The sequence below is a fragment of the Osmerus eperlanus genome, chromosome 20, assembly GCF_963692335.1.
Source record: "Osmerus eperlanus chromosome 20, fOsmEpe2.1, whole genome shotgun sequence".
In the NCBI taxonomy this organism is placed as follows: Eukaryota; Metazoa; Chordata; class Actinopteri; order Osmeriformes; family Osmeridae; genus Osmerus; species Osmerus eperlanus.
Genome location: NC_085037.1, coordinates 13,011,964 through 13,037,069, shown reverse-complemented (window position 1 = coordinate 13,037,069; position 25,106 = coordinate 13,011,964). Strand labels below are relative to the sequence as shown.

General features: G+C 47.8%; 1 protein-coding gene across 1 annotated transcript in view; it reads right to left on the bottom strand.

Moving 5' to 3' along the window:
• Nucleotides 1–421: 421 nt before the first annotated feature.
• The window catches only part of vps50 (VPS50 EARP/GARPII complex subunit), a 55,809-nt gene continuing 31,124 nt past the window's right edge, over nt 422–25,106 (bottom strand). Inside the window, 6 exon segments of the mRNA XM_062446100.1 lie at nt 422–1,870; nt 2,166–2,355; nt 4,755–4,876; nt 7,443–7,601; nt 8,273–8,369; nt 10,488–10,630. Coding sequence (XP_062302084.1) covers nt 1,751–1,870; nt 2,166–2,355; nt 4,755–4,876; nt 7,443–7,601; nt 8,273–8,369; nt 10,488–10,630 — 831 coding nt within the window. The 3' untranslated portion in view covers nt 422–1,750.

The following is a 25,106-nucleotide window of genomic DNA, read 5'->3' as shown; positions in this document are numbered from 1 at the left end:
CAGGGCTGAGATCTGAGGACTGTGTACAGGATCAGGGCTGAGATCTGAGGACTGTGTACAGGAGCAGAGCTGAGATCTGAGGACTGTGTACAGGATCAGAAGTGAGATCTGAGGACTGTGTACAGGATCAGAGCTGAGATCTGAGGACAGTGTACAGGATCAGAGCTGAGATCTGCTGACCTGCTGACATAGTAGGGACGCCCATCTTAATCTTTAGTCTACAGTCTCACTGAGTACACTCACAGATTTTCACTCTCGCGCAAATACGCTTACAGTAACACACACACACACTAAACTGGAGTAGATGCACATGAAATGATGACTGGCGACTTTCACCTCAGTCGTCCAGGTTACTGTATTCTTCCTTTGATGTCATGCTGTTACCATAGAGACCTTAGATGTGAGATCAGTTCAACCAAGGTCAGGTTTCCATGGTAGTGTGTTTATTATGTAATCATCATCCACAACTTTGACAGTTACAGATGGCACACTTAACCGTCATCTTAACATGTACAGTTAATGTTGGTTTCTTAAATATTCTTTTAGAGTTGAAGAATGACACGATACTGCCAGGAAACAAACTTCTATGATCACAGAATAAAAAGAAAAAGTAATCCGAAACAAGATGCAGGAATAAATAAAAACAAGGTTTAAACGTTGTCAATTTACAGTATAGTTTTGGAGTAGGTGTTCACACAGCAATTAATTCATAAACAATATCATAGTTTTGTGTTTTCTCTTATGGTGAATCCTCCTGTAAAGTCAGAACTAGTGAAGCCCAGAGGTTGTGATCTACTTTGAGTGATGTGACTGAACAACAAGCAGCTTGAGCCAGAGCTGATACAAGGTTTTCCTCATCTACAAACAATAATATATTTCACAATCCTCCTTATATTAGGTTTCACGGACACAACAAAACATAGAAACTCACAGCCGAGCAGTGCTGCGACAAACAAAGATTGACGTTATTTACAAAATGGACGTTTGAAGGGCACCGTATAAACGTTCTCAGACTTGGAAGGTAAAACATCAGAGCAACTTAAGCCGTCTGTCCTTCAACACGTCAAGTGCTTCCAAATCTTCAAAACATAATCCGGAAAAATAAACATTGCATCATCATAGCAGATCAGGACACAGAACGAAGGCTTCCTGGTGATCCAGAAACAGAAAAAGCAGTGAAATTGTACCTGTACAGGAAGGATGAAGCAAGCCATGCTTACAGGAGCAGGTCTCTCCAGCCTGCTGGTCATATGGGACCACCCTGCCAGGGTTAGCGTGTTAGCTCCAGGTTCAGACGTTAGCATGTTAGCTTCAGACGTTAGCATGTTAGCTCCAGGTTCAGACGTTAGCTTCAGGTTCAGACGTTAGCATGTTAGCTTCAGGTTCAGACGTTAGCATGTTAGCTCCAGGTTCAGACGTTAGCGTGTTCTGTTGGATGCACCGCGGTAACCGTTCACGACCAACACTGTGACCCAAGGTGTTAACAAAGTTACATGACAGTATATGCTGAAGCACATCGACAGGTAAGAAACCGGAGAGTGAATCTATCCAGTTGCAACTGCAGCGGAATAACTAGGAAAGGAGCCACGTTTAAGAAGCTTTCGACAGACATTCACCACAGTCCAACATGAACGCTGTCCACTTCCTGGATGCTACTCAGATGTACACAGTTTATGTGAATGTTTTATGGTCATTTAAAAGAAGCTCCCGAGAGTGGACACAGACTGTGTGTGTGTGTGTGTGTGTGTGTCTATCTCCGTGGTCGGTCGATGTCGTCGATGGCAGCCAGCAGTTTCTGACGAGCCTTCTTGTTGATGTGAGAGCCCAGACACACGTTCACCAGGTTAGCCAGCTGCTTCATAGAGTACTCCTGGAACACACATACACACACAGGAAGTCAGACAGACAGGCTGGCAGACAGACACACACAAAAAATACACTTCTGCTCCCCTCCCTCCCTCCATCTCTCTCTCTCCCTCTCTCCCGCTCTCTCTCCCTCCCTCTCTCCCGCTCTCTCTCTCTCCCTCCCTCCCTCTCTCCGTCTCTCCCTCCCTCCCTCTCTCCGTCCCTCTCCGTCCCTCTCCGTCCCTCTCTCCGTCCCTCTCTCCGTCCCTCTCTCCCTCTCCTTCTCCCTCTCCTTCTCCCTCTCTCTCTCGGTGACTGACCCGGTGGTTCTTGATGAACTGCTCCATGTCGTTCTCGGTCAGATAGTAGGCCTTGATGTAGGTCTCCACAAACTCCTTGTCAGGGACGGGCCGCAGGTCGCTCAGCTTCTCCAGCTTGGTGAGGAACTGCTGGAAGTCCAGCTGCATCAGGGCTCGCCCCTCGTTACTGCACTTCTTCACATTAGCATAGCTGAGGAGGAGAGGTGGATGGGAGAGGAGATGAGGAGGAGAGGGGACAGGAGGAGAGGAGGGTAGAGGAGGAGAGGAGAAGGGAGTGGAGGAGAGAGGAGGGGAGAGGAGAAGGGAGTGGAGGATAGAAGGAGGGGAGAGGAGGAGAGGGGAGAAGAAGAGGAGAAAAGGAGGGGAAGGAGAGGAGGAGATTGTAAGTATTTCACTATAACAAGTCTGTTTGCCATGTCGTGTGATTGGGTCCATACATGCTTAAGTGTGTGTGTACGGTGTGTGTTTATGTGCAGTGTGTGTGTACGGTGTGTGTTTATGTGCAGTGTGTGTGGAGGGAAGGAGAGCTGAGTCCACATTAACATCAGTGGTGGCTGACACCCCTGTTTGCTCTCTACCTGACAGAGGGGTAATGGATTTCTGAGGAAGAGATATTGAAACACCTCTCTCTCTCTCTCTCTCTCTCTCTCTCTTTTCATCTCCCTAACACCCTCTCCCTCCCTCTGTCACTCTCACTGCATCCGTCCTTCCATCTCTCAGAGGCCCTGAAGGTGACCCGCAGCTTTGCTGTTACAGGGATTACAGGATAGGTCTTTCAATGGCTCACTAGAAGAGGGGGAGGAGAGGAGGGGAAGGGGAGGAGGGGAAGGAGAGAAGGGGGAGGAGACGCCCCAAGATGGCCGACGGCCTGGTGGGATAGCTGCCCCATAATGGAGTCTCTCCAGCCTAAGAAATACCTCACATCCCTGCTGCTGTTCCAGGCCCACTTCACACCTGCTCTCCCCGCAGACACACACACACACACACACACGCACGCACGCACACGCACGCACACCCATCCCTGTGTTCCACTGTAGCTGTGGTACAAGTGCTGATTTGTGAAAAAAGAAAAACTGCATCCTCCTGTTGCCAGGCTCTTTAACTGGGTGACCAGACGGGACCAGCAAGTGGGTGGTGGGGAAGAGCATTATGGGTAACTATTTTGGGGAGGTGTCAAGTGGTTGGAGAGCCGAGAGGGGGAGGGAGAGGGGCTCTTATGTCGTCCTGCTCCCTGCAGAGTCTCTGAGTATGAGAGAGACCCACACAGGCCTGATGGAGCACTAGGAGGGAAGCACGGGCTCCGGGGATACTGGCATCTCACCCCTGTAGACACCACAGCAGCTGTCTGGAGAGAGTGGGAGGGAGGGAGGCAAGGGGGAGAGAGCTTATCTGGTAATCTCCCCTGTTGCTAGCAGGAGAGCTGTTTCTAACCATTCTGAAGGTTTCCTAATTTACGAGGGGCCACATGTTAAAACAAGCGCATTGTGAAGCCAGGGGGGGAAAACAACTGCATAAGAATCCCAACCCCCCTCCTGATCGATGTGACAATGCGGCTCTGCACTTCAGAGAGAGCTGCTGATAACATGGACACTTGGCAGAAGAACGCCAAACTGTTTCTATTTACGACGGCGCCCTGGCAAACAGACAGGCATCAAAATGCATGAGATGCCTAAACCCTCCACACCTCCCCAATCCTTTGCATATAAATCCTCTGTTCCACAGGTACACATTAGCATCTCCCAGGGTGATGGAGTGCAGATAGAAAGGGTAACAGAGAGCTGTGTTTGTTGTGCTGAGTTGGGGTCTGGAGCCTCATCTCCGGGCTACTGGAAACTGCACGGCAACAAATGCTGAGACAAGACTACCAATCAAAACGGCTGACCCCAGCTTTTTAAAGCACGAAGGAGAAGTTTTAAGAAGTGAGGTTTCAACTTGTGTCGACTCTGCAGTAGGAACAGGTTAATACTTTGTATTTCTTTTGAAATGTAACTTTAATATAGTGAGTTCTATTTCTAGTGAGTTCTAACGCGTCTGTAGTGTGTGACGCTCAGTAAGAGTGTGTGTTTAACGAGTGAGAGGGTGATGTGTGAGTGAGTGTGTGAGTAAGAGAGTGATGTGTGAGTGAGTGAGAGGGTGATGTGTGTGTGAGTGAGAGGGTGATGTGTGAGTGAGAGGGTGATGTGTGAGTGAGTGAGAGGGTGATGTGTGAGTGAGTGAGTGAGTGAGTGAGTGAGTGAGTGAGAGGGTGATGTGTGAGTGTGTGAGTGAGATGTGTGAGTGAGTGAGAGGGTGATGTGTGAGTGAGTGAGAGGGTGATGTGTGTGTGAGTGAGAGGGTGATGTGTGAGTGAGTGAATGAGTGAGAGGGTGATGTGTGAGTGAGTGAGTGAGTGAGTGAGAGGGTGATGTGTGAATGAGTGAGTGTGTGAGTGAGAGGGTGATGTGTGAATGAGTGAGTGTGTGAGTGAGAGGGTGATGTGTGAGTGAGTGAGTGTGTGAGTGAGAGGGTGATGTGTGAGTGAGTGAGAGGGTGATGTGTGAGTGAGTGAGAGGGTGATGTGTGAGTGAGTGAGAGGGTGATGGTCCTCACCCCTCCACCAGGGTGCGGTTGGCCAGGCGGATGCAGTGCTCCCACAGCACGTTGGACACTGCCAGCGGGATTCGAACCTGTCTGGACGCCTCGCCAAGACGCCGGTTAAACTCCTCGAACTCCTGGACACACACAACAACAACAACAACAACAACATCAACATCAACAAATACATACGCATCCCCCTCCACCCCAACCTCGCCTGCAGTCTCCCAGTTGACCTTTGACCTATAGCGTCTTCCTTCCTAACCCTGCTCCACAGATGTCCCTGGAGCACAGCCATCCAAGATGGCCGCTCCCTGCTGACAGGGCGAGCCAGACACATCCGTCAGCAGGCTGTTGACTCAGCTGGACTCAGGTGGGGGGGGGGGGGCTATATGTAAAAATAGGGCTGCCGTTTTGGAAAGCAACAGACGTTTAAGTCTCTCTAACTGCCAGGACTCCCATGTAGCGAGTTCTCCCTGGTAGTTTGTTCTGAAGGCTGACAGCTGTCAGAAGACAGACTCGCTCCACACAGTCTTTCGTCACCCTCTCTCCCTCTTTCTCTCATGTGGGATAAATGGATTATGACCGTCTGTACTTTTTTAACTCACTGCACTTAGCAAACTTAATGTTTACTATTCCTCGTTGTTTATAGCGTTTCTGTGGTTGTATATACAGCTCATTTCCCTCATGATTGTGCCGTACCAGAATTGCCCTCTGGGGACAATGAAGATGTATTGAATAAAATTGAATTGGTTTCTCCCAAGGTGTTAAAACAAGACGGCGTGCGTGTTAGTAGCTACACTTTTTTCAATTACAATCGAATGGTATGCAATTATAGAGCCACACAAACACTAACTGAGGAGCAGGAAGAATGTTAATGACTTGTGATTAGTTTTGGGCTGAAGAGACGGTGAGAATCTGATCCACACACTCTCTCACACAAACACTCTCTCACACAAACACTCTCACACAAACACTCTCACACACAAACACTCTCACACAATCAGAATACGGTTTATTCGCCATGTATGTTATACAAACACGGAATTTACTGTGGCAGGGAGGTGCAAAACACTAAACATATACAGATCAAACACTCTCTCACACAAACACTCTCTCACACAAACACTCTCACACAAACACTCTCTCACACAAACACTCTCTCCCGCACACTCATACTTTTTTCATGTCACAGCCCAACTTCTCTTCATCAATTCCAATTTGAAATTATTTGGATCAATAACAAATTAATCAGGGCAGTTGTGACCCTACAAGATATCGATGCTGGTTCGTCAGTACTGAAACGCTACTGTGCTGTGCATACCTGAACAAGCTAATCAACTTCAGGAGCCAAATCCATCTGAATGTTTCCCAACACATTTGATATCCAGTTCTGGATATTTACGTTCGTCCTCTCTTCGGCCCACCCAGGATATCTGCAGAGTTCTGATCCGTTGTGGAACGCCATGAGCTGCAGCTAATCCATGGGGTTTAAAAAAATTATTTGGCTTCGGGAACTGAGCTAACACTTAGAAGCTCAGTGGCTGGGGTTCCAGAGTCAGAGCGTTCTCCCAGTCTGGACCCTGGTCAGGGACGGACCCTGGTCAGGGACGGACCCTGGTCAGGGATGGACCCGGGTCAGGGACGGACCCTGGTCAGGGACGGGTGTGTTCATTAATGTGAAACACTTCAACCAGGATCACTGGTGTGTATGTATGTATGTATGTATGTATGTATGTATGTATGTGTGAGCACCCGCGTGTGAGAGCGCGTGGATATGTGTGCGCGTGTATGTGTGAGCATGCATGTGTATGTTAGTGTGTGTTCCAATGCCTGGTAGCCTATCCAGTATGGGTGTGAACGTGGTCGCTGGGGCATGTTTATGCAGATTGGGAGGATTGTGTTAAGTGCTGGTGGTAAATAAGACCCTGCTCAGCATTCTACCCAGAAAACCATCTGTCGACAGCGACCAGTCGCTCTCCCCGTATGCTGCCACGCGACACCACAGCCCCCATGCACAATGCATGATGGGAGAAGTGGTTGTCATGAATAAGGCATTTCATTTGGTGAGAATCTTGAAGTCCGCAGTAAGTCATGGGAGCAGAGAGATAACCTCTTCCTTAACTACCTGGGAACTTGTCTCCCAGATCTGCATTTAGACACTTGTCTCCATCCATCTTCGTGAATGAATTATTCAGTCTGGCAAATAATTGATGCGGAAGACCTCTGGGCCTTTGTGAGATCATGGAGCAATTAAGAAAAGGGAGGAAAACTTCAGACTCTTTGCGAGAGATGTGAAGTTCCAGATGTCCGTTGTGAGAGTTCAGATAAAGATCCCACGTGAGAACAGTTGATGTGTAGGTCTGCACCCGCTTGAAGGTTTATGATTGGGTCAAACCCGGTTCTCCCTCCAGAGGCGGGCAGACGAGAGCAGCCGGGAGCTGTTCCCATGATCCCAGAGGGAATCACAGGAAGCACAGTCGCCTGCAGCCTTGACGGCAGATCAAACAAACCTTAACGCCCTCTCTCAAACGTCCCCAGAGAAAACATGAAAACACATCGGACGGAACTCAAGAGTACACAAAACAACATTTAAAACCCACTTAGGTGCGCTCAGGGCCAACACTCCCATGTTCCTGTAGGGAAACGCCACACGCCCTGAATAGCGCCCGTGGCGTAAACGGGGCGATCACGCCACATTACCTTCAGCAGCACGTCCACGTAGACGTTGTGCTGGGACATGATCTCTCTGATGTCCCACTTGACTCCAGACATCAGCAGCAGCATTTGCTCATAGTCGATGGCCTTGGCTGCTACGATCCAGTATATGGGCTTCCTCAGCTCACTGGCTGTGGACACAGTCTGCAGGAGCAGGAGACAGAATTACATGATTATTCAGTTATTCGTTTAGAAGATACAGCGCTCTGCAGAAGTCTTAGGCATCAGTGTTTTTTTAAGTGAATATTATTATTATTTTTTCCAGTCTTCTGTATTCGTGCGGCAGTATAGAAAGTGCAACTTTGCAGGGTTAACAAACCTCTCATTGAGCTTTTACAATAAAAAAATGGTTAAAATGATGTTGCTTTCCCACTAAGAAAACACAGCAGTTTGAAAGCCTTTCCAGTGTTCGCTTACTGCTTTCATCCGGAAAACAGAAACCTTAGGAGGGGGATTGTCTCATGAAAGACATTTCTGTGACCAAACAGGCAGATGAGGGCTGGATGTCTCCAGTCCTCAATCAGCACTCCTCGTTAGAGGCTGGAGGATTTCAACCTGTTACAACTGACTCAGAGAGAGAGAGGAACCAGGGTGTCACACAGACAGACGTCTACAGACCAGACAAGGGTCAAACAGGGCTTCAAACCGTCCCACATCCTGCTGGGCTGACAGATGGCCGGCTGAGATGGACGTTCTGAAAGCATCGCATTGGGAGTATCTGTGCAGGGTCGGCTCTGTGAGGGCCGTGGGAAGCTGATCCTGTCCTCTGTGTGTGTGTGTGTGTGTGTGTGTGTGGGGGGGTTCAGGGTCACGACCTGAGAGTAGAACTGCTGCAGGAAGGGTTTCTTAGCTGGAGGCATCATGGAGTCCAGGTGGGTCTGCAAGAAGTCAAACTGCTCTGCCAGGAACACCCTGGAGGGAGAGGAGGGAGAGAGAGAGGGTGAGAGGGAGAGGAGGAGGGAGAGAGAGAGGGTGAGAGGGTGAGGAGGAGGGAGAGAGAGAGGGTGAGAGGGTGAGGAGGAGGGAGAGAGAGAGGGTGAGAGGGAGAGGAGGAGGGAGAGAGAGGGTGACAGGGTGAGAGGGAGAGGAGGAGGGAGAGTGACAGGGTGAGAGGGAGAGGAGGAGGGAGAAAGAGGGTGACAGGGTGAGAGGGAGAGGAGGAGGGAGAGAGGGAGGGTGACAGGGTGAGAGGGAGAGGAGGAGGGAGAGAGGGAGGGTGACAGGGTGAGAGGGAGAGGAGGAGGGAGAGAGAGAGGGTGACAGGGTGAGAGAGGAGGAGGGAGAGAGAGGGTGACAGGGTGAGAGGGAGAGGAGGAGGGAGAGAGGGAGGGTGACAGGGTGAGAGGGAGAGAGGGAGGGTGACAGGGTGAGAGGGAGAGGAGGAGGGAGAGAGGGAGGGTGACAGGGTGAGAGGGAGAGAGGGAGGGTGACAGGGTGAGAGGGAGAGAGAGGGAGGGTGACAGGGTGAGAGGGAGGGAGAAAGTGGCAGAAAGGTCAAATCAAACTAGGTTGCACTCAGGACAGAAGTTCAAATCAGAAAGGGATACTTTGAGCTATTTCCATGTCAGTTAACCTTTGGTCTTGATTAAACGTCTCATTTAGAGACACAATACAAGCATCCCCACTGGGGTCTCCTGAATATTAAACATCCTCAAGTCTACAAACCGCTGTGGTACCGTCCTGGAGGATGTTTAGAAGATTCTCAGACCAGACACTTTGGGTGCAACTCAGGGAGACAAAACAGAAGCAGAATCAATCCTCCTATCCGAGCATCCAGGCCCGGTACACCTGCCGGCTGGTTCAAATACAAACACCGTCCAAGTGCCAGAGTCTAAACACTCACTCAGGCATCAGGGGAGCCGCCAAGAAGCATTACAGTCTAATACAGACGCTCACAAGCGCAGATACACATGCAAACACGCTAATGTTTACACGTAGACTAGAGCCCGCACGCTAAACACCTCTAATGAAAGTGATTACAGCTTGGGCTGTTCCCTACGCTTAAAAGCTTCTTCCTGCGAGGCGGTTGGTGTTGATCCTGAGGAGAAAGGGGCAAGTCAAGAGTCCCGGAACGGTTATCTGATTATGCCAATATAAACAAAGGCTTTTAGACAACGGCGAATAGGCAGCTTTCCCAGGCTGTCTCCGGGTGCTAGAATCTTGATCTCTGCTCAGGATCCTCCAGGCTCATTGATTATTCCGTTAGCGACCAGCTAAATGGAGTTTTACACTGGTGAGCTTTCTAGAAGGAGCCGGTATTAAAGGTGGCGTATTCTGAGCATGTCCGGGTGTGACTCACCAGGTTAGACGTACCAAGTTTTCCACAGAGCGCTAATAGACCACAGCTCAGAGAGAAAAGGTCACACTTCCATGCCGTTTTTTATCGTCTTTTTCTACCATTTCCTCGTTCCCCCCTACATCCTACTTATTTCCTTATTGTTGTGTTGAGTTTTGCAGGCAGAGCTGGGTGCCATCTGGCAGAGGAAGTGTGGCGTTGAGGCATCCAGTTCCCTGGCTCCAATATGATAACCACAAGCTGCTTCCCACAACAACTCACAGCACACCTCTCCAACACAGACTTGGCCAGCGAAGCATGCTCCAGCTATTGTTAGGGTGTCTTAGTGTGTGTGTGTGTAGTGAAATAAAGTGTGTGTGTGTGTGTGTGTGTAGTGAAATAAAGTGTGTGTGTGTGTGTGTGTGTGTAGTGAAATAAAGTGTGTGTGTGTGTGTGTAGTGAAATAAAGTGTGTGTGTGTGTGTAGTGAAATAAAGTGTGTGTGTGTGTGTGTGTGGGAGGGAGGGAGGGAGGGAGGGGAGCTCTGACTGGGAGACAGCGAGGAGGAGCAGGGAAGAGGAGAAGGCGTTTGACTCGAAGAAATCGAAAGACATTCAAACACTCAGTTCAGTTTAGAGTAACGAGTGGTGTAATGTCTTTCCATAGAGGGGAGGGGTGAGGTAGACGGGGGAGGTACAGGGGAGGTAGAGGGGAGGAAGAGGGGATAGAAGGGGTGAGGCAGAGGGGAGGACTTACAGTGACTCTGTGGCCACCACGCGCTGAGCCAGGCCGTGGAGGGTCCTGCAGTTGGACAGGTCCACCACCTGGCTGAGGTGAGGACTGGGCACCTTCTCCTTCCTGTCCTCGGACGAAACCACCACGCTCTCCCCAACCACCTCCTGTACCAACACACCAGACAAACACTCAGGCTCCAGAAATAAATTTTAAAAAAATTACATTTTCATTCAGCAGACATTTGTATCCGTGTGATATATACAGTACAGTAAGGGGGAGAGAGGGGAAATTGAACCAGCGACCTCTTGACTTGCCGTCAAATGCTCTAACCACTAAGCTTCACCCTCCTCAGGTCCTGGAAACAGGGAAGGGAAGTGTGTGAGGAGGAAAGCGGAAGTTAATGTGTTTGTCTCCAGTCTGTTAGAGACGTACACATACAGGCCAGATCTAGTACATTTAGCACAGGGGGATTTGAACCTGCAACCTCTATCTGCTGTCGAAGTCTCTAACCGCTCAGCTCAACCTAGTTGGCAGCGTGCGGCGGAGATGAGGGGAGCTTGCGTCTCATACTGCTGTGATGTTCTCAGACTGCATCTGCCGTCAAACACACAGGGACTGAACAAGACCAACATTTACAAGGGAAAATTGAAATAACTATTAGTCATTTCCAGGTGAGTAATGTACTGATCGACCTGGCTCTGATTGATATTATACACCTCAGCCCCAATCCTCTGGTGTTTCCACAGCCTATATTAATCTGATGATAAGTTTAACTACAGCGTAAAATGTAATCAATACTACACAGCGTTCTATGGAAAAACGTTTACCCATAATGCTGACCAACATATCTTCAGGCAGCTTTGATTTGGTCCTTTTTCCATAAAACACACCTCCCTCCCTGCCTCCCTCCCTCCCTCCCAAAACCCACCCACCCACCTTTTATCTTTCTTTCTCTTGCAGAAAGCCCCAGAAGACATCCACATTAATCACAAACAATAATCCACAAAGGCCATTGAAATTCCACACAGAAGTGTTATCACCATAAATTGAGGCTTGACAATGCATCACAAATTAGTGTGTTGAGAGAGAGAGAGCGAGCAAGAGATCGAGAGAGAGAGCGAGAGATAGAGCAAGAGATCGAGAGAGAGAACGAGAACAGAGTGCGGGTGTCTATCCCTGTGACAGGCAAATCAACAGGACTAAATCAATAGTAAATCACACAGATAAGGAAGAAACAGAGAAGTTTTCTACTGGTCTCATCACAGCCACTTCCTCCAGACATCCCTTGCTCGACTGGACGTTCAGAGTCATGTGACATGGCTGCCAGTAAGGTCGACTGGACGTTCAGAGTCATGTGACATGGCTGCCAGTAAGGTCGACTGGACGTTCAGAGTCATGTGACATGGCTGCCAGTAAGGTCGACTGGACGTTCAGAGTCATGTGACCTGAGCAAACGCTGAGCTGTAACCCTCCTGAAAGTTTCAAACCCTCCTAACACATTTCTAACCCTTAAGATCCATTAAGCCACAACCAACTCATTTGGCTTCTCTGTCCTGTGTAAGCATCTCCAAGCGATGAGCTATCTACTGCACTCAAGGTCCTTCCCATACATAAACATGATTGATCTCCGGCTGATATGGAGTTTATCCAGAAACCCCATTAGGGGTTACTTCATCCTGAATCTGAACGTGACCATCAATAAAACATCCTCTAAAGTAATAGTCATTTACTGCCTGAAAACAAACAATCAGCAACAATATGGTGTTTCCCTCTAAAGTGCTCAAACAAATACATTGATCGGTTCTCAGATGTTATTTTCCACAGTTCCCTCCCAGAAACCCCCTTTCTAAGCAAACTTGGAGCTGACTCACTGCATTAGCTTGATGAATGCAGTCAGGGCCCGGCACAAACCACTACGGCAAATGGGGGTCAGATGGCGGTTAGGGAATCGGGCTATTAATCAGAAGGTTGCCGGTTCGATTCCTGGTCAAATTACGTTGTGTCCTTGGGCAAGGCACTTCACCCTACTTGCCTCGGTGGAATGTCCCTGTATATACTGCAAGTTGCTCTGGATAAGAGCGTCTGCTAAATGACTAAATGTAAATGCACACTCTGGGTCGCACAGAGTTCTCTCCTCCTGATCGGGTCAGGACGGGGGTGAAGAAAAGATTTGTGTTCTTGTTTTTCTTGGCCTCAGATTATAGGGCTGCTCTGCAGGCAAAAACATGCTCCACTGAAGACTGAGGAGGTAAAATATGTTTCTCACTAGTTTGGTGCTTGTAACTCTACTTGATGTCTTCCTGTGGGTTTAACACACACTGACACCTCACACACACACACACAAAGAATCCCTTGGACTAGACACTCATAAAAATGGAAAGAACAGTTCATAATTCTTCAAAAAATATTGAGTAAATGTACATAATCCAGTCCAAAAATAACTGAATGCTTTTTCCAGTGCTAAAGGAAGTTTATGAATTCACATGAATTAAGACCATGAATTAAGGACGCATGATGGATTCCGTAATAAAGGTTGTATCGTGATTCACATTTATGTGACTTCTCTGGAATGTTTACTGGCTGTTCATTAAAAACATGATGAAACAGAATTAACATAATCTGTGAAGGGGTCTCCTCCATATTCACTGTAACCTCAGGGAAAGACTAGGAGAACACAGCCCAACATGCAATAAAATAACTAAATAATCAAAACATCTCAACTCCCCTGTTGAGTCACATTATTATCAGACTGAAACGCAGCGAGGTGGATCCAGGCTTACATATTCACACCAGCCTTGTGTTTTTTTTTCTAATCACTTCATAAATTTCCCTAAACAAATTACAAGGTGATAATGAGATTGAAAAGATTACTTATTTCCGTGAATGAGACCAAAGTGTTGTGTTCCTAAACCTGCCATATTAATCATTAAAAAAAGTAATCTTTGAACATTAGGGTAATCATTTTCACATCCAAAAATAAAAAAAACAAAAGGAATATCAACAGGAAGGAACTACGCAGGAATTAAACATGTCAGGCATATCTCAAGTAGGAGCATGCCCGCTGAAAAGGGCTGCAACTCACAGACAGGCGCCATTTTGGGGCACTTAATCCTGGAGATGGTTGCCAGACTTGTATAGTTTCTCTATTATATTACAGTCTGCAGATCTGGCTTCCGCTTGCCAACAAAACAGACCATAAGCTCTCCATGCCCAGGTTCTTATGTCTGGAGGAAGAGAACTCAGTTGTTTTGTTTACGAACATCAGCTGGCAGACATGGATGACATTGTTTACACAGAGTCTTCATCACTTTACTGTGCGATCATGAAGGAGTCTTCATCACTTTACTGTGCGATCATGAAGGAGTCTTCATCACTTTACTGTGTGATTAACGTCCACACAGAGGCTGTTTATCTCCTACCACAGAAATCCATGGTTTCTTTCTTCCCCTGTAGATATTGATCTCAACTCGATACTAAATAATACAGCGCCCTCAGGAATATGTTTAAATTTGTGTAAATATTCGATCTACAAGGGCACATGCTGTGCTGAATGAGCACAGGAGGTCGCTTGGACTTAGCTGATCCTGTCGCAGTAACTGTTGCTAGAATGGTGCGTGTTTCGGTGTGTCAAATATTAAAGCTGCTTTGATCCAGACATGGCTAACAACAGCACATAACAACTGCCTCAACGGACCCCGAGTCAACCTGCATAACTGCGTATGATTATGCTAAACCCTTTCCTGCCGGAAGCAGGGTGCAGGTGAGGGAAATAAGAACTTTGTACCAAGTTAGGCTGAACAATATCCTCAAATGAGATACAGAGTCTGGGGAGAAAATATTGTCAAGTTTTGAATACATATAAGCCGGGTGTGTGAGAGTGCACGTGTGTGTGTGTGGGTGAGTATGTGCATCTGTGTGTGCGAGTGGGTGAGTGTGTGCGTGTGTAGGTGAGTGAGTGTGTGTGTGTGTGTGTCTGTAAGCAATTGGGAAGCTTAGCGTTAGTTCTATTATGAGTCTGATGTGATTTCTGGCAGCTGTCAGAACAGGGCAGAGCATCCGCAAGAATTTTTTTTTTCAAGATTCAATAAAGAACTGAAACTAGTTTGTTCTAATATGGATGAGCAGTTCCATCTATCCCAAAATGAATACTAATGCCCTGTACTCTCCTGTCTCAAAGTATTCAGATGGAAATGAACCCATTCTAAAACTGCTTCTTAAAGAACTACCAGCAGAAGATTCACGGCGCTGTAGACTTTACAAAACTCAGGCAAAGTAAAGAAGGGTGAAATCATCTACCAACAAGAGGACAGGGCAAAGATTACCTTAAATGATAATATTGAAGAACTAATGGAAATCTTGAATATCACCTCACAACACTGAGTTCGCAAATGTATAATACATAAGTTTATATCATCCATCTGCATACACAATCTAAAATGACAATTTCATACCGTTTCAAAATACCATGGTTATTTAGACGTCATGTTTCACAAAAGCAAAGCGTAACCTTTATTTAGGTTAATCTGGAAGACAGCTCAGTGAATACAAGTTTCTTCCATTTCCATCTCTGTTTAATCAACACCCAATCTGAAAATAATACTTGAGTTACTTTCTTTTCTACTTTCTTCATTTCATTTCACTGACAAAATGGAAAATGATCTAACTTTCCGTAATGCGGTATATATATATATATATATATATATATATATATATATATATATATATATAAACGATAATGCTTCACAGTGCATCAGTGCACCCTATTCAGGAAGTGTGAATGCTCCGTTTAATCTGAGCTCCGCCGCACAAAAGAGCAAAAAGAAAATCGTGATACTGTTTGTGAATGAACCCGCTGCTGTAATTACCTGGGACAGTTATCCAGCCCTGCTGTTCCACAGTTAATCAGCCTTTCAAAGACTCGCCGGAGATAGAACGGAGACCTGAAGTTCTTTATGTATGGACCAATGGAGCACATTGGACGGGATAAGCTCTGTGATTGGACCGATGAGATACTACACAGCCCAGAGACACCGTCCAGAATATGATGGATGTTTCAGGAAAAGTTTCAATCAGTGGTTTGAAAGGGGGACACACACACACACACGTCATGGTACACAGTAAACTAATTTCATCCAGTAATAACCTGGAGGACCGTGAGGTTATATTTTAAGATACTTTTCTTCCATGACCAGAACCAGTAGCTATACTGTGAATCCCACACAACCCAAACATAGGCAGCACATAGAGTTAGCTGCCGCCGGGCTAAGTAACCTAGCATTACTCATAGCAATGCTACTAACTTCTAATTAGTAGGCTACATTCAAAACCCATACTAAGGTGTTTGACGCGTCGTTTTTGTTTATCGGAAAATATTCAAAAAGGAATGTTTGAATCCCATATATTTTTACATTTAGTCATTTTAGTAGACGCTCTTATCCAGAGCGACTTACAGTAAGTACAGGGACATTCCCCCCGAGGCAAGTAGGGTGAAGTGCCTTGCCCAAGAACACAACGTCATATTGCACGGCCGGGAATCGAACCAGCAACCTTCTGATTACTAGCCCGATTCCCTAACCGCTCAGCCACCTGACACCCATATATACGATGTGGTGTCCGCTTTCCATCGCCCACGGATACGTGACGCTACTTCTTAAAAAGGTAAAGGTGTGTGGAAGTAGAGGCAAATCAGACATGTGGTTTAGAGGGCAGAACCAGCTCTCTCCTGCTGACACCAACGTCTTCGCGATTATTCCCATCCTAACATGATTACACAATTAAGCTCTGTGTCATCAACTCCACTGCAGTTCCCATCTCATAAAGGATGGGAATATTCAAATGACAATTATGCTAACTAGCAGTGGAAGCTAGGGAATAGCGAGAATAAATCAAAGTGTGGAAGGAAACGCTGAACATCCCGTTTCCACACTCTCAAACATTACCATTTCACTTCACTCTTAAGTGAGGAGGGAGGCTGGGTGAGGGAGTGAATGCCGGGTGAGGGAGTGAATGCCGGGTGAGGGAGTGAACGCCGGGTCAGGGAGTGAATGCCGGGTCAGGGAGTGAATGCCGGGTCAGGGAGTGAATGCCGGGTGAGGGAGTGAATGCCGGGTGAGGGAGTGAACGCCGGGTCAGGGAGTGAATGCCGGGTCAGGGAGTGAATGCCGGGTCAGGGAGTGAATGCCGGGTGAGGGAGTGAATGCCGGGTGAGGGAGTGAATGCCGGGTGAGGGAGTGAATGCCGGGTGAGGGAGTGAATGCCGGGTGAGGGAGTGAATGCCGGGTGAGGGAGTGAATGCTGGGTGAGGGAGTGAATGCTGGGTGAAGGAGTGAATGCTGGGTGAGGGAGTGAATGCTGGGTGAGGGAGTGAATGCTGGGTGAGGGAGTGAATGCTGGGTGAGGGAGTGAATGCTGGGTGAGGTGGGGGGGGAGGAGGAGAGAAGGGTATATATAAAATACACTTCATCCGCACATTAAATCCCTCCATTCCCCACCAACCCACAACTGTTAAGTACGTTCCTGCGTCTTCCAGATGGCCTGTCACGTTAGTAAAGATGGTCCGACTTGAAGGAGAGCTTCACAACTGCCCACAGCCTGCTGAGGAGGACAACCAGGAGAGTCTTCCATCACCCAGGGAATCAACTTCCCAGCATCTGGTGAAACTGCTCAAAATGACAGGTGTTTGTCAGGAAAGTTGAAGAACATGAAAAAAATTCACCATCTGTTTCTACAAAGACACCAAATGAAAATTGCGAAAACAATTAGGTGACTTTTTTTTCTTCCAGGACAATAAGCTATTTAATAAAATCTTTTAAATCCAATTTCAATCTGTGTTTAATACTTATGTAGTAATGACCCTCTTTCGGGTTGCCTCCAACACTTTATTTATTGTGCGATTAGAGTGAAAACAAACCCACTGGGACAGGCCTGAGCTCTCGGAAGATCAGACTGACTAGCCAGAAGGGATCTGAAGAAACACCAAGGAAACACGGCCAAAACACCAAAGATCACGACAAAGAAACAATCAGCTTTTAGTACCGTAGCGCTGAATAAATCTATAAAACTAGCATTTATATGGCTTTATCTCCCTCAAACAGAACATGAGGCCAAACCAGAACCCAATACGCTGAAAGGGCCTAACCCACTAATCAACTGTTTTCTCAGGTTCATTCCTCTAACTGTTTTATACATTGTCAACTTTCAGAATGAAGTACTTAAGTACTATTCCACTAACCTGAAACATGCAACAGATGCCATGTTCTACAGACTTTAAGCTTGAATTTGTTATAAAGACTATTACAATCCTCTAGTGCACTCAAGGAATTAGAAGCAAACCACTCTCCCAGGGTACAGGAGACCGATGTGGTGTGTTTCAGTATCCAGCCATCAGCATCAACGCCAAGGAACTTTAAATACATCCTCCACTTAATGATGAGACTTTAAACCTTGACTTCCTGGTGAAAACAAAACGGAATAAAAGTGACCGTGCCAGGAAAGATCAGAAAGCGACAACAATAACATTGAAGGATGAAGATCAAAGATGAGCCTCCTGTTGTGACTTTTCTTTTGAAGTCCTCGTAATGAGGTTGAGCTGGAGGGACTTGCATCAGACGTATTTCTGTTTGGTTGTGATGAAGCACTATATTTAGAAGGTGTCTGGCTGGTGCGTGGGGTATAGTATGCTTACAGCTTCCCAGACTCCCCAGTCGTCAAGCAGATGACTGATGGGCCATGCTGTCAGTCTGGAGGTTATCGATGTGGATTTCGTTGGCTCTTACTCCAATTTTATGGGGTTGTTATTTCCATAGGCACCACTCAGACGGTGCATGTCTGTGGTGTGGCTTTTGTGGAACGAGGCAACATTTGCCTCCTCTTTTGTTTTGACAATGCGAGTCTGACAGCCCCGAGCGAGCGAGCGCATGCCGACCCGCCCGCAGTCTGATGACTTTGGCCCAGGAAGCTCCTCTGGAACAGATTTCTCGGCTGCGTTTCCTCCCCTCCGCCCTGCCCGGCCGGCCGGCCCCGGGCCCCAGAGCCAGACCTTACGTTTGGCTCTGTCGCTCCCTGCCAGACAGGTTTCTCTCTCCTCTCCTTGTGAGGTGCTGAATCAGGCCCACCCTGCTGAAAGTCCTGCTGTTATGCTTGGTGGTGCTTTGCTCCGCGCGGCTCCGCTCGGCTGATTGGTTGTGAGCGGACGGCTTTGAAGTGTTGCCTGAGGTATTTTGGGGAGAAAGCGGAGACCCGTCTGTCACTAGGCGGTGCGAAGGAGCAGGTCGGTCCACAACCCACCTGGAGAGGCCACACCAGGGTTCTGCGCCAGGGTTCTGCGTCTCAGCTGGACCGAGAACTCAGCCTCGAGGGACACCAAGTCCTGCTGTAAATCTGGAGTCTTAGAGTGCACACTAGGACACCTTAACCTTTAACCAGGCCCTGACCGAGATGTAAACAACACAACCAAAAACATGTTTTGACAGAACGCTACTAGTTGATAACCGCTAAGGAGGACAAGGCGTGAGAGAAATAATCACCCCAAACTGAAACTGACTTCACTTCATACACTGACTGACAGCTCCACAATCATCCAGTTACTCTCTTGATGCAGTATGTTTTGGGCAGAGAAAAGTGATCTATTGATGAAAGCGCTCTGATTGCAGTGACTTCTTCGCGGCGAGCCCCCCTGTGGAGATCTCCACCATCCTCGACTGAAGACGATTACGGTCATCGGCGTCCCTGGAACCACTCTCTCATCTGACGCTAATACCACCAATTCCCTCCTCATTAGGCGTGCGTCAAGTGGAATTAGGACTGCCACTTGCTTCGCACGACAAAGCCAGCGGTAAGACATCTGCCGTCTCTCTTTCATAGGTCACTTCCTCTTCACGCAGGAAGTACAACCTTGGGGTTTGTGCCCGGTGAACGCTTCCACTGTTTCAGTCGAGAAAACCACAGAGAAAAGAATCAGAATCAAGTTGAAATCTGACCGAAAACGAGATATGAGATTATTTGGCTTTTGTGTGTCGATAGAGAAGACACAATGAACAGGAGGATCTGAACGGTCCGAATGCTAATATGCTAAGCGTTACCTCAGCTGTCGTTTTGGGAGCGAGTCACTCTAGGGGTGGGGAGGGGGCAGGTTAGGTCACAGCTCTGGGAGGGACCGAGTCACGGCTCCTGTAGGACAGGCTGCCCCACCTTGGGGGAGGTGCCTCTGACCCAACGCCAGGACATCCATATTGATGACAGCCTGTCACACGTCCAGACGTCACTACCCGTGTGGTTCCGGCTCTCCTTACACTCATGTTGGCACACCGCAACACGACCACATGCTTACGGCTGACCACCAAGCTGGGGGGGGGGGGGGGCTTGGCAGGCCTGCACCTGCCAGGGACCAGTCTGGGAACTCGGGACCGAGGCAGTTGCCTGGGCAACCACACCTGCACCCCCGACAAATATCTTTACACATCTATACACATACACACCCACTCATTCTCTTTGTTTATTTGGTAAACAGCACAAATGGAGCATGTTCTCCACCCAGGCGTGCAGTCCTGGAGCACGTTCCTAACAACCCTCTGTTTACTCTTCTTTCCACAGACCAGCAGGTCCTGGAATGGAGAACATTATCACTGAACAAGGGGGGGAGGGGGGGAGGGAGAAGGGAGAACATCACAGAACACAGCTGAGGCAGATTCCAGACAGAGGGAGGGAGAGAGGAGAGAGAGAGAAGGACAGGGAGAGAAAGGAGGGAGAGAGGGTGAGAGGAGAGAGAAAGGAGAGGGAGAGAGGGACAAAGACAGAAGGAGAGAGAAGAGGGAGAGATGGGAGAGAAAGAGAGAAGAGGAGAGAGGGAGAGAGAGGAGAGAAAGAGAGAAGAGGAGGGGGAGAGAGAAAGAGAGGGACATGAGGGAGAGAGGGAAAAACATGGAGGCAGGAGGTGAGGGGTGAGAGATACTGAGTAGGAATGCCAAGCTCCTTCAAAGGCTCCGCTCCAGGTGGCTACAGCAGATACGAGATGGAAGCCAGAACCAGGCCCCTCACACCCACACACAGCTAACACACGTACATAGAGCAGAACCAGGCCCCTCACACCCACACAGAGCTAACACACGTACATAGAGCAGAACCAGGCCCCTCACACCCACACAGAGCTAACACACGTACATAGAGCAGAACCAGGCCCCTCACACCCACACAGAGCTAACACACGTACATAGAGCAGAACCAGGCCCCTCACACCCACACACAGAGCTAACACACGTACATAGAGCAGAACCAGGCCCCTCACACCCACACACAGAGCTAACACACGTACATAGAGCAGAACCAGGCCCCTCACACCCACACAGAGCTAACACACGTACATAGAGCAGAACCAGGCCCCTCACACCCACACAGAGCTAACACACGTACATAGAGCAGAACCAGGCCCCTCACACCCACACAGAGCTAACACACGTACATAGAGCAGAACCAGGCCCCTCACACCCACACACAGAGCTAACACACGTACATAGAGCAGAACCAGGCCCCTCACACCCACACAGAGCTAACACACGTACATAGAGCAGAACCAGGCCCCTCACACCCACACAGAGCTAACACACGTACATAGAGCAGAACCAGGCCCCTCACACCCACACAGAGAGCTAACACACGTACATAGAGCAGAACCAGGCCCCTCACACCCACACACAGAGCTAACACACGTACATAGAGCAGAACCAGGCCCCTCACACCCACACAGAGCTAACACACGTACATAGAACAGAACCAGGCCCCTCACACCCACACAGAGCTAACACACGTACATAGAGCAGAACCAGGCCCCTCACACCCACACACAGCTAACACACGTACATAGAGCAGAACCAGGCCCCTCACACCCACACACAGCTAACACACGTACATAGAGAAGAACCAGGCCCCTCACACCCACACACAGCTAACACACGTACATAGAGCAGAACCAGGCCCCTCACACCCACACACAGCTAACACACGTACATAGAGCAGAACCAGGCCCCTCACACCCACACACAGCTAACACACGTACATAGAGCAGAACCAGGCCCCTCACACCCACACAGAGCTAACACACGTACATAGAGCAGAACCAGGCCCCTCACACCCACACAGAGCTAACACACGTACATAGAGCAGAACCAGGCCCCTCACACCCACACAGAGCTAACACACGTACATAGAACAGAACCAGGCCCCTCACACCCACACAGAGCTAACACACGTACATAGAGCAGAACCAGGCCCCTCACACCCACACAGAGCTAACACACGTACATATACAGCAGAACCAGGCCCCTCACACCCACACAGAGCTAACACACGTACATAGAGCAGAACCAGGCCCCTCACACCCACACACAGAGCTAACACACGTACATAGAGCAGAACCAGGCCCCTCACACCCACACAGAGCTAACACACGTACATAGAGCAGAACCAGGCCCCTCACACCCACACACAGAGCTAACACACGTACATAGAGCAGAACCAGGCCCCTCACACCCACACACAGAGCTAACACACGTACATAGAGCAGAACCAGGCCCCTCACACCCACACAGAGCTAACACACGTACATAGAGCAGAACCAGGCCCCTCACACCCACACACAGAGCTAACACACGTACATAGAGCAGAACCAGGCCCCTCACACCAACACAGAGCTAACACACGTACATAGAGCAGAACCAGGCCCCTCACACCCACACAGAGCTAACACACGTACATCACAGCAGAACCAGAACGCCTTGGACCCCTTCACTTTCAGACCCTTTTTCAGTGTCTTGTATATCTAATTGTAAATTAAAAATCTAGAACTTAAATTGGTTTGTGAAGCCAGTGGGTATGTAGTTCCTCTCCAGGGGTGTCGTGTGTGTGTGTGTGTGTGTGTGTGTGTGTGTGTGTGTGTGTGAGAGTGTGAGAGAGAGAGAGCGAGAGTGTGTGTGTGTGTGTGTGAGAGAGCTGGTCTCTGGGGTCACAGAGCTCTGGAGACAGACACAAGCAAAAAACTGAAGATTGAAAAACGAACGTTCTCAGAACACATGTTCTTATATAGAGGTCGAATGATCCCCTCTCCCCCACACACACACGCACGGCTATGAGTACAACTTAATTCATCTGGGATCCAAGTGATTATCCAGTGCACACTGAACAGCACCATGTCATCAACTTTTCTAATTTGTTTATACAGTTAGGTCCATAAATATTTGGACATTGACACAATTTTCATCATTTTGGCTCTGTATACCACCACAATGGATTTGAAATTAAACAATCAAGATGTGCTTTAAGTGCAGACTTTCAGCTTTAATTTCAGGGTATTTACATCCAAATCAGGTGAACGGTGTAGGAATTACAACACATTTTATATGTGCCCCCCCCCCCCCCTTTTTAAGGGACCAAAAATAATTGGACAAACTAACATAATCATAAATCTAATTGTCACTTTTAATACTTGGTTGCAAATCCTTTGCAGTCAATGACAGCCTGAAGTCTGGAACCCATAGACATCACCAGACGCTGGGTTTCGTCCCTGGTGATGCTCTGCCAGGCCTCTACTGCAACTGTCTTCAGTTCCTGCTTGTTCTTGGGGCATTTTCCCTTCAGTTTTGTCTTTAGCAAGTGAAATGCATGCTCAATTGGATTTAGGTCAGGTGATTGACTTGGCCATTGCAGAACATTCCACTTCTTTGCCTTAAAAAACTCTTTGGTTGCTTTCGCAGTATGCTTCGGGTCATTGTCCATCTGCACTGTGAAGCGCCGTCCTATGAGTTCTGAAGCATTTGGCTGAATCTGAGCAGATAATATTGCCAGAAACACTTCAGAATTCATCCTACTGCTTTTGTCAGCAGTCACATCATCGATAAATACAAGGGAACCAGTTCCATTGGCAGCCATACATGCCCACGCCATAACACTACCTCCACCATGCTTCACTGATGAGGTGGTATGCTTTGGATCATGAGCAGTTCCTTCCCTTCTCCATACTCTTCTCTTCCCATCATTCTGGTACAAGTTGATCTTGGTCTCATCTGTCCATAGGATGTTGTTCCAGAACTGTACAGGGTCTTTTAGATGTTTTTTGGCAAACTCTAATCTGGTCTTCCTGTTTTTGAGACTCACCAATGGTTTACATCTTGTGGTGAACCCTCTGTATTTACTCTGCTGAAGTCTTCTCTTAATTTTTGACTTTGACACAGATACGCCTACCTCCTGGAGAGTGTTCTTGATCTGGCCAACTGTTGTGAAGGGGTTTTTCTTCACCAGGGAAAGAATTCTTTTGTCATCCACCACAGTTGTTTTCCGTGGTCTTCCGGGTCTTTTGGTGTTGCTGAGCTCACCAGTGCGTTCTTTCTTTTTAAGAATGTACCAAACCGTTGATTTGGCCACACCTAATGTTTTTGCTATCTCTCTGATAGGTTTGTTTTGATTTTTCAGCCTAACGATGGCTTGCTTCACTGATGGTGACAGCTCTTTGGACTTCATATTGAGAGTTGACAGCAACAGATTCCAAACACAAATACCATACTTGAAATGAACTCTAGACCTTTTATCTGCTCCTTGTCAATGAAATAACGAACTCCCATGAGGGAATAACATACACCTGGCCATGGAACAGCTGAGCAGCCAATTGTCCAATTACTTTTGGTCCCTTAAAAAGGGGGGGGCCACATATAAAATGTGTTGTAATTCCTACACCGTTCACCTGATTTGGATGTAAATACCCTGAAATTAAAGCTGAAAGTCTGCACTTAAAGCACATCTTGATTGTTTCATTTCAAATCCATTGTGGTGGTATACAGAGCCAAAATGATGAAAATTGTGTCAATGTCCAAATATTTATGGACCTAACTGTAAATGAGGTCCTTCCGCTGTAGTGTGTGTTTGAGTGTGTGTGCAGTGCGTGTGTAAGAGAGAGAGGGAAGGAGGGAGAGAGGGAAGGAGGGAGAGGGAAGGAGGGAGAGGCAACTGAGTCACTGACCGTATAGGTGTGCATGCATGCGCATGCGTGTTCATGTGTGTGTGTACACGTGTGGTAAGAGTATGTGTGCATGGGCGTGTAAGCACATTACACCCATGTAAGAGCACGACCAGTAATGAATGTGTCCTTGTGTTAGTGCTGGAGGTGTTGCTAATGAATGCTAATAACATTCAGGATAATCTACATCACCACAACACACTCAAGAAAACTGTTTACACAAGCACTGACTGTTTCCATTACTGTGCTGTCAACACACACACACACACACACACCACAGTGAAGAGGGGTGTGGTACTGGTCCTGTGTGTGTGTTTGTGTCAGAGGGAGGGAGAGAGAATGAAAGTTTAAAGAAGTTAGTGCCTATATACTAAGGTAAAACTAAGGAAAAAGCTGCTTTAGCGACAATGAATGATTCATGGACCCGAACCAGAATAACTTTTGTGTGGATGGGGGCGCTGGTGTGGGTAGTGGGGAATAAAAGCTTTCTGTGGAACGCCGGAGGGAAGAAGTAACAGCAGCAGAGATAGACAGATCTGAGAGGATATGCGTGTGCAGTCTCTGAGGCAAGGAGGGTTTAATAACTCGTAATCACACAGCCAGGACAGGCCACACACTGATATCATTACTCTTCCTCCCTC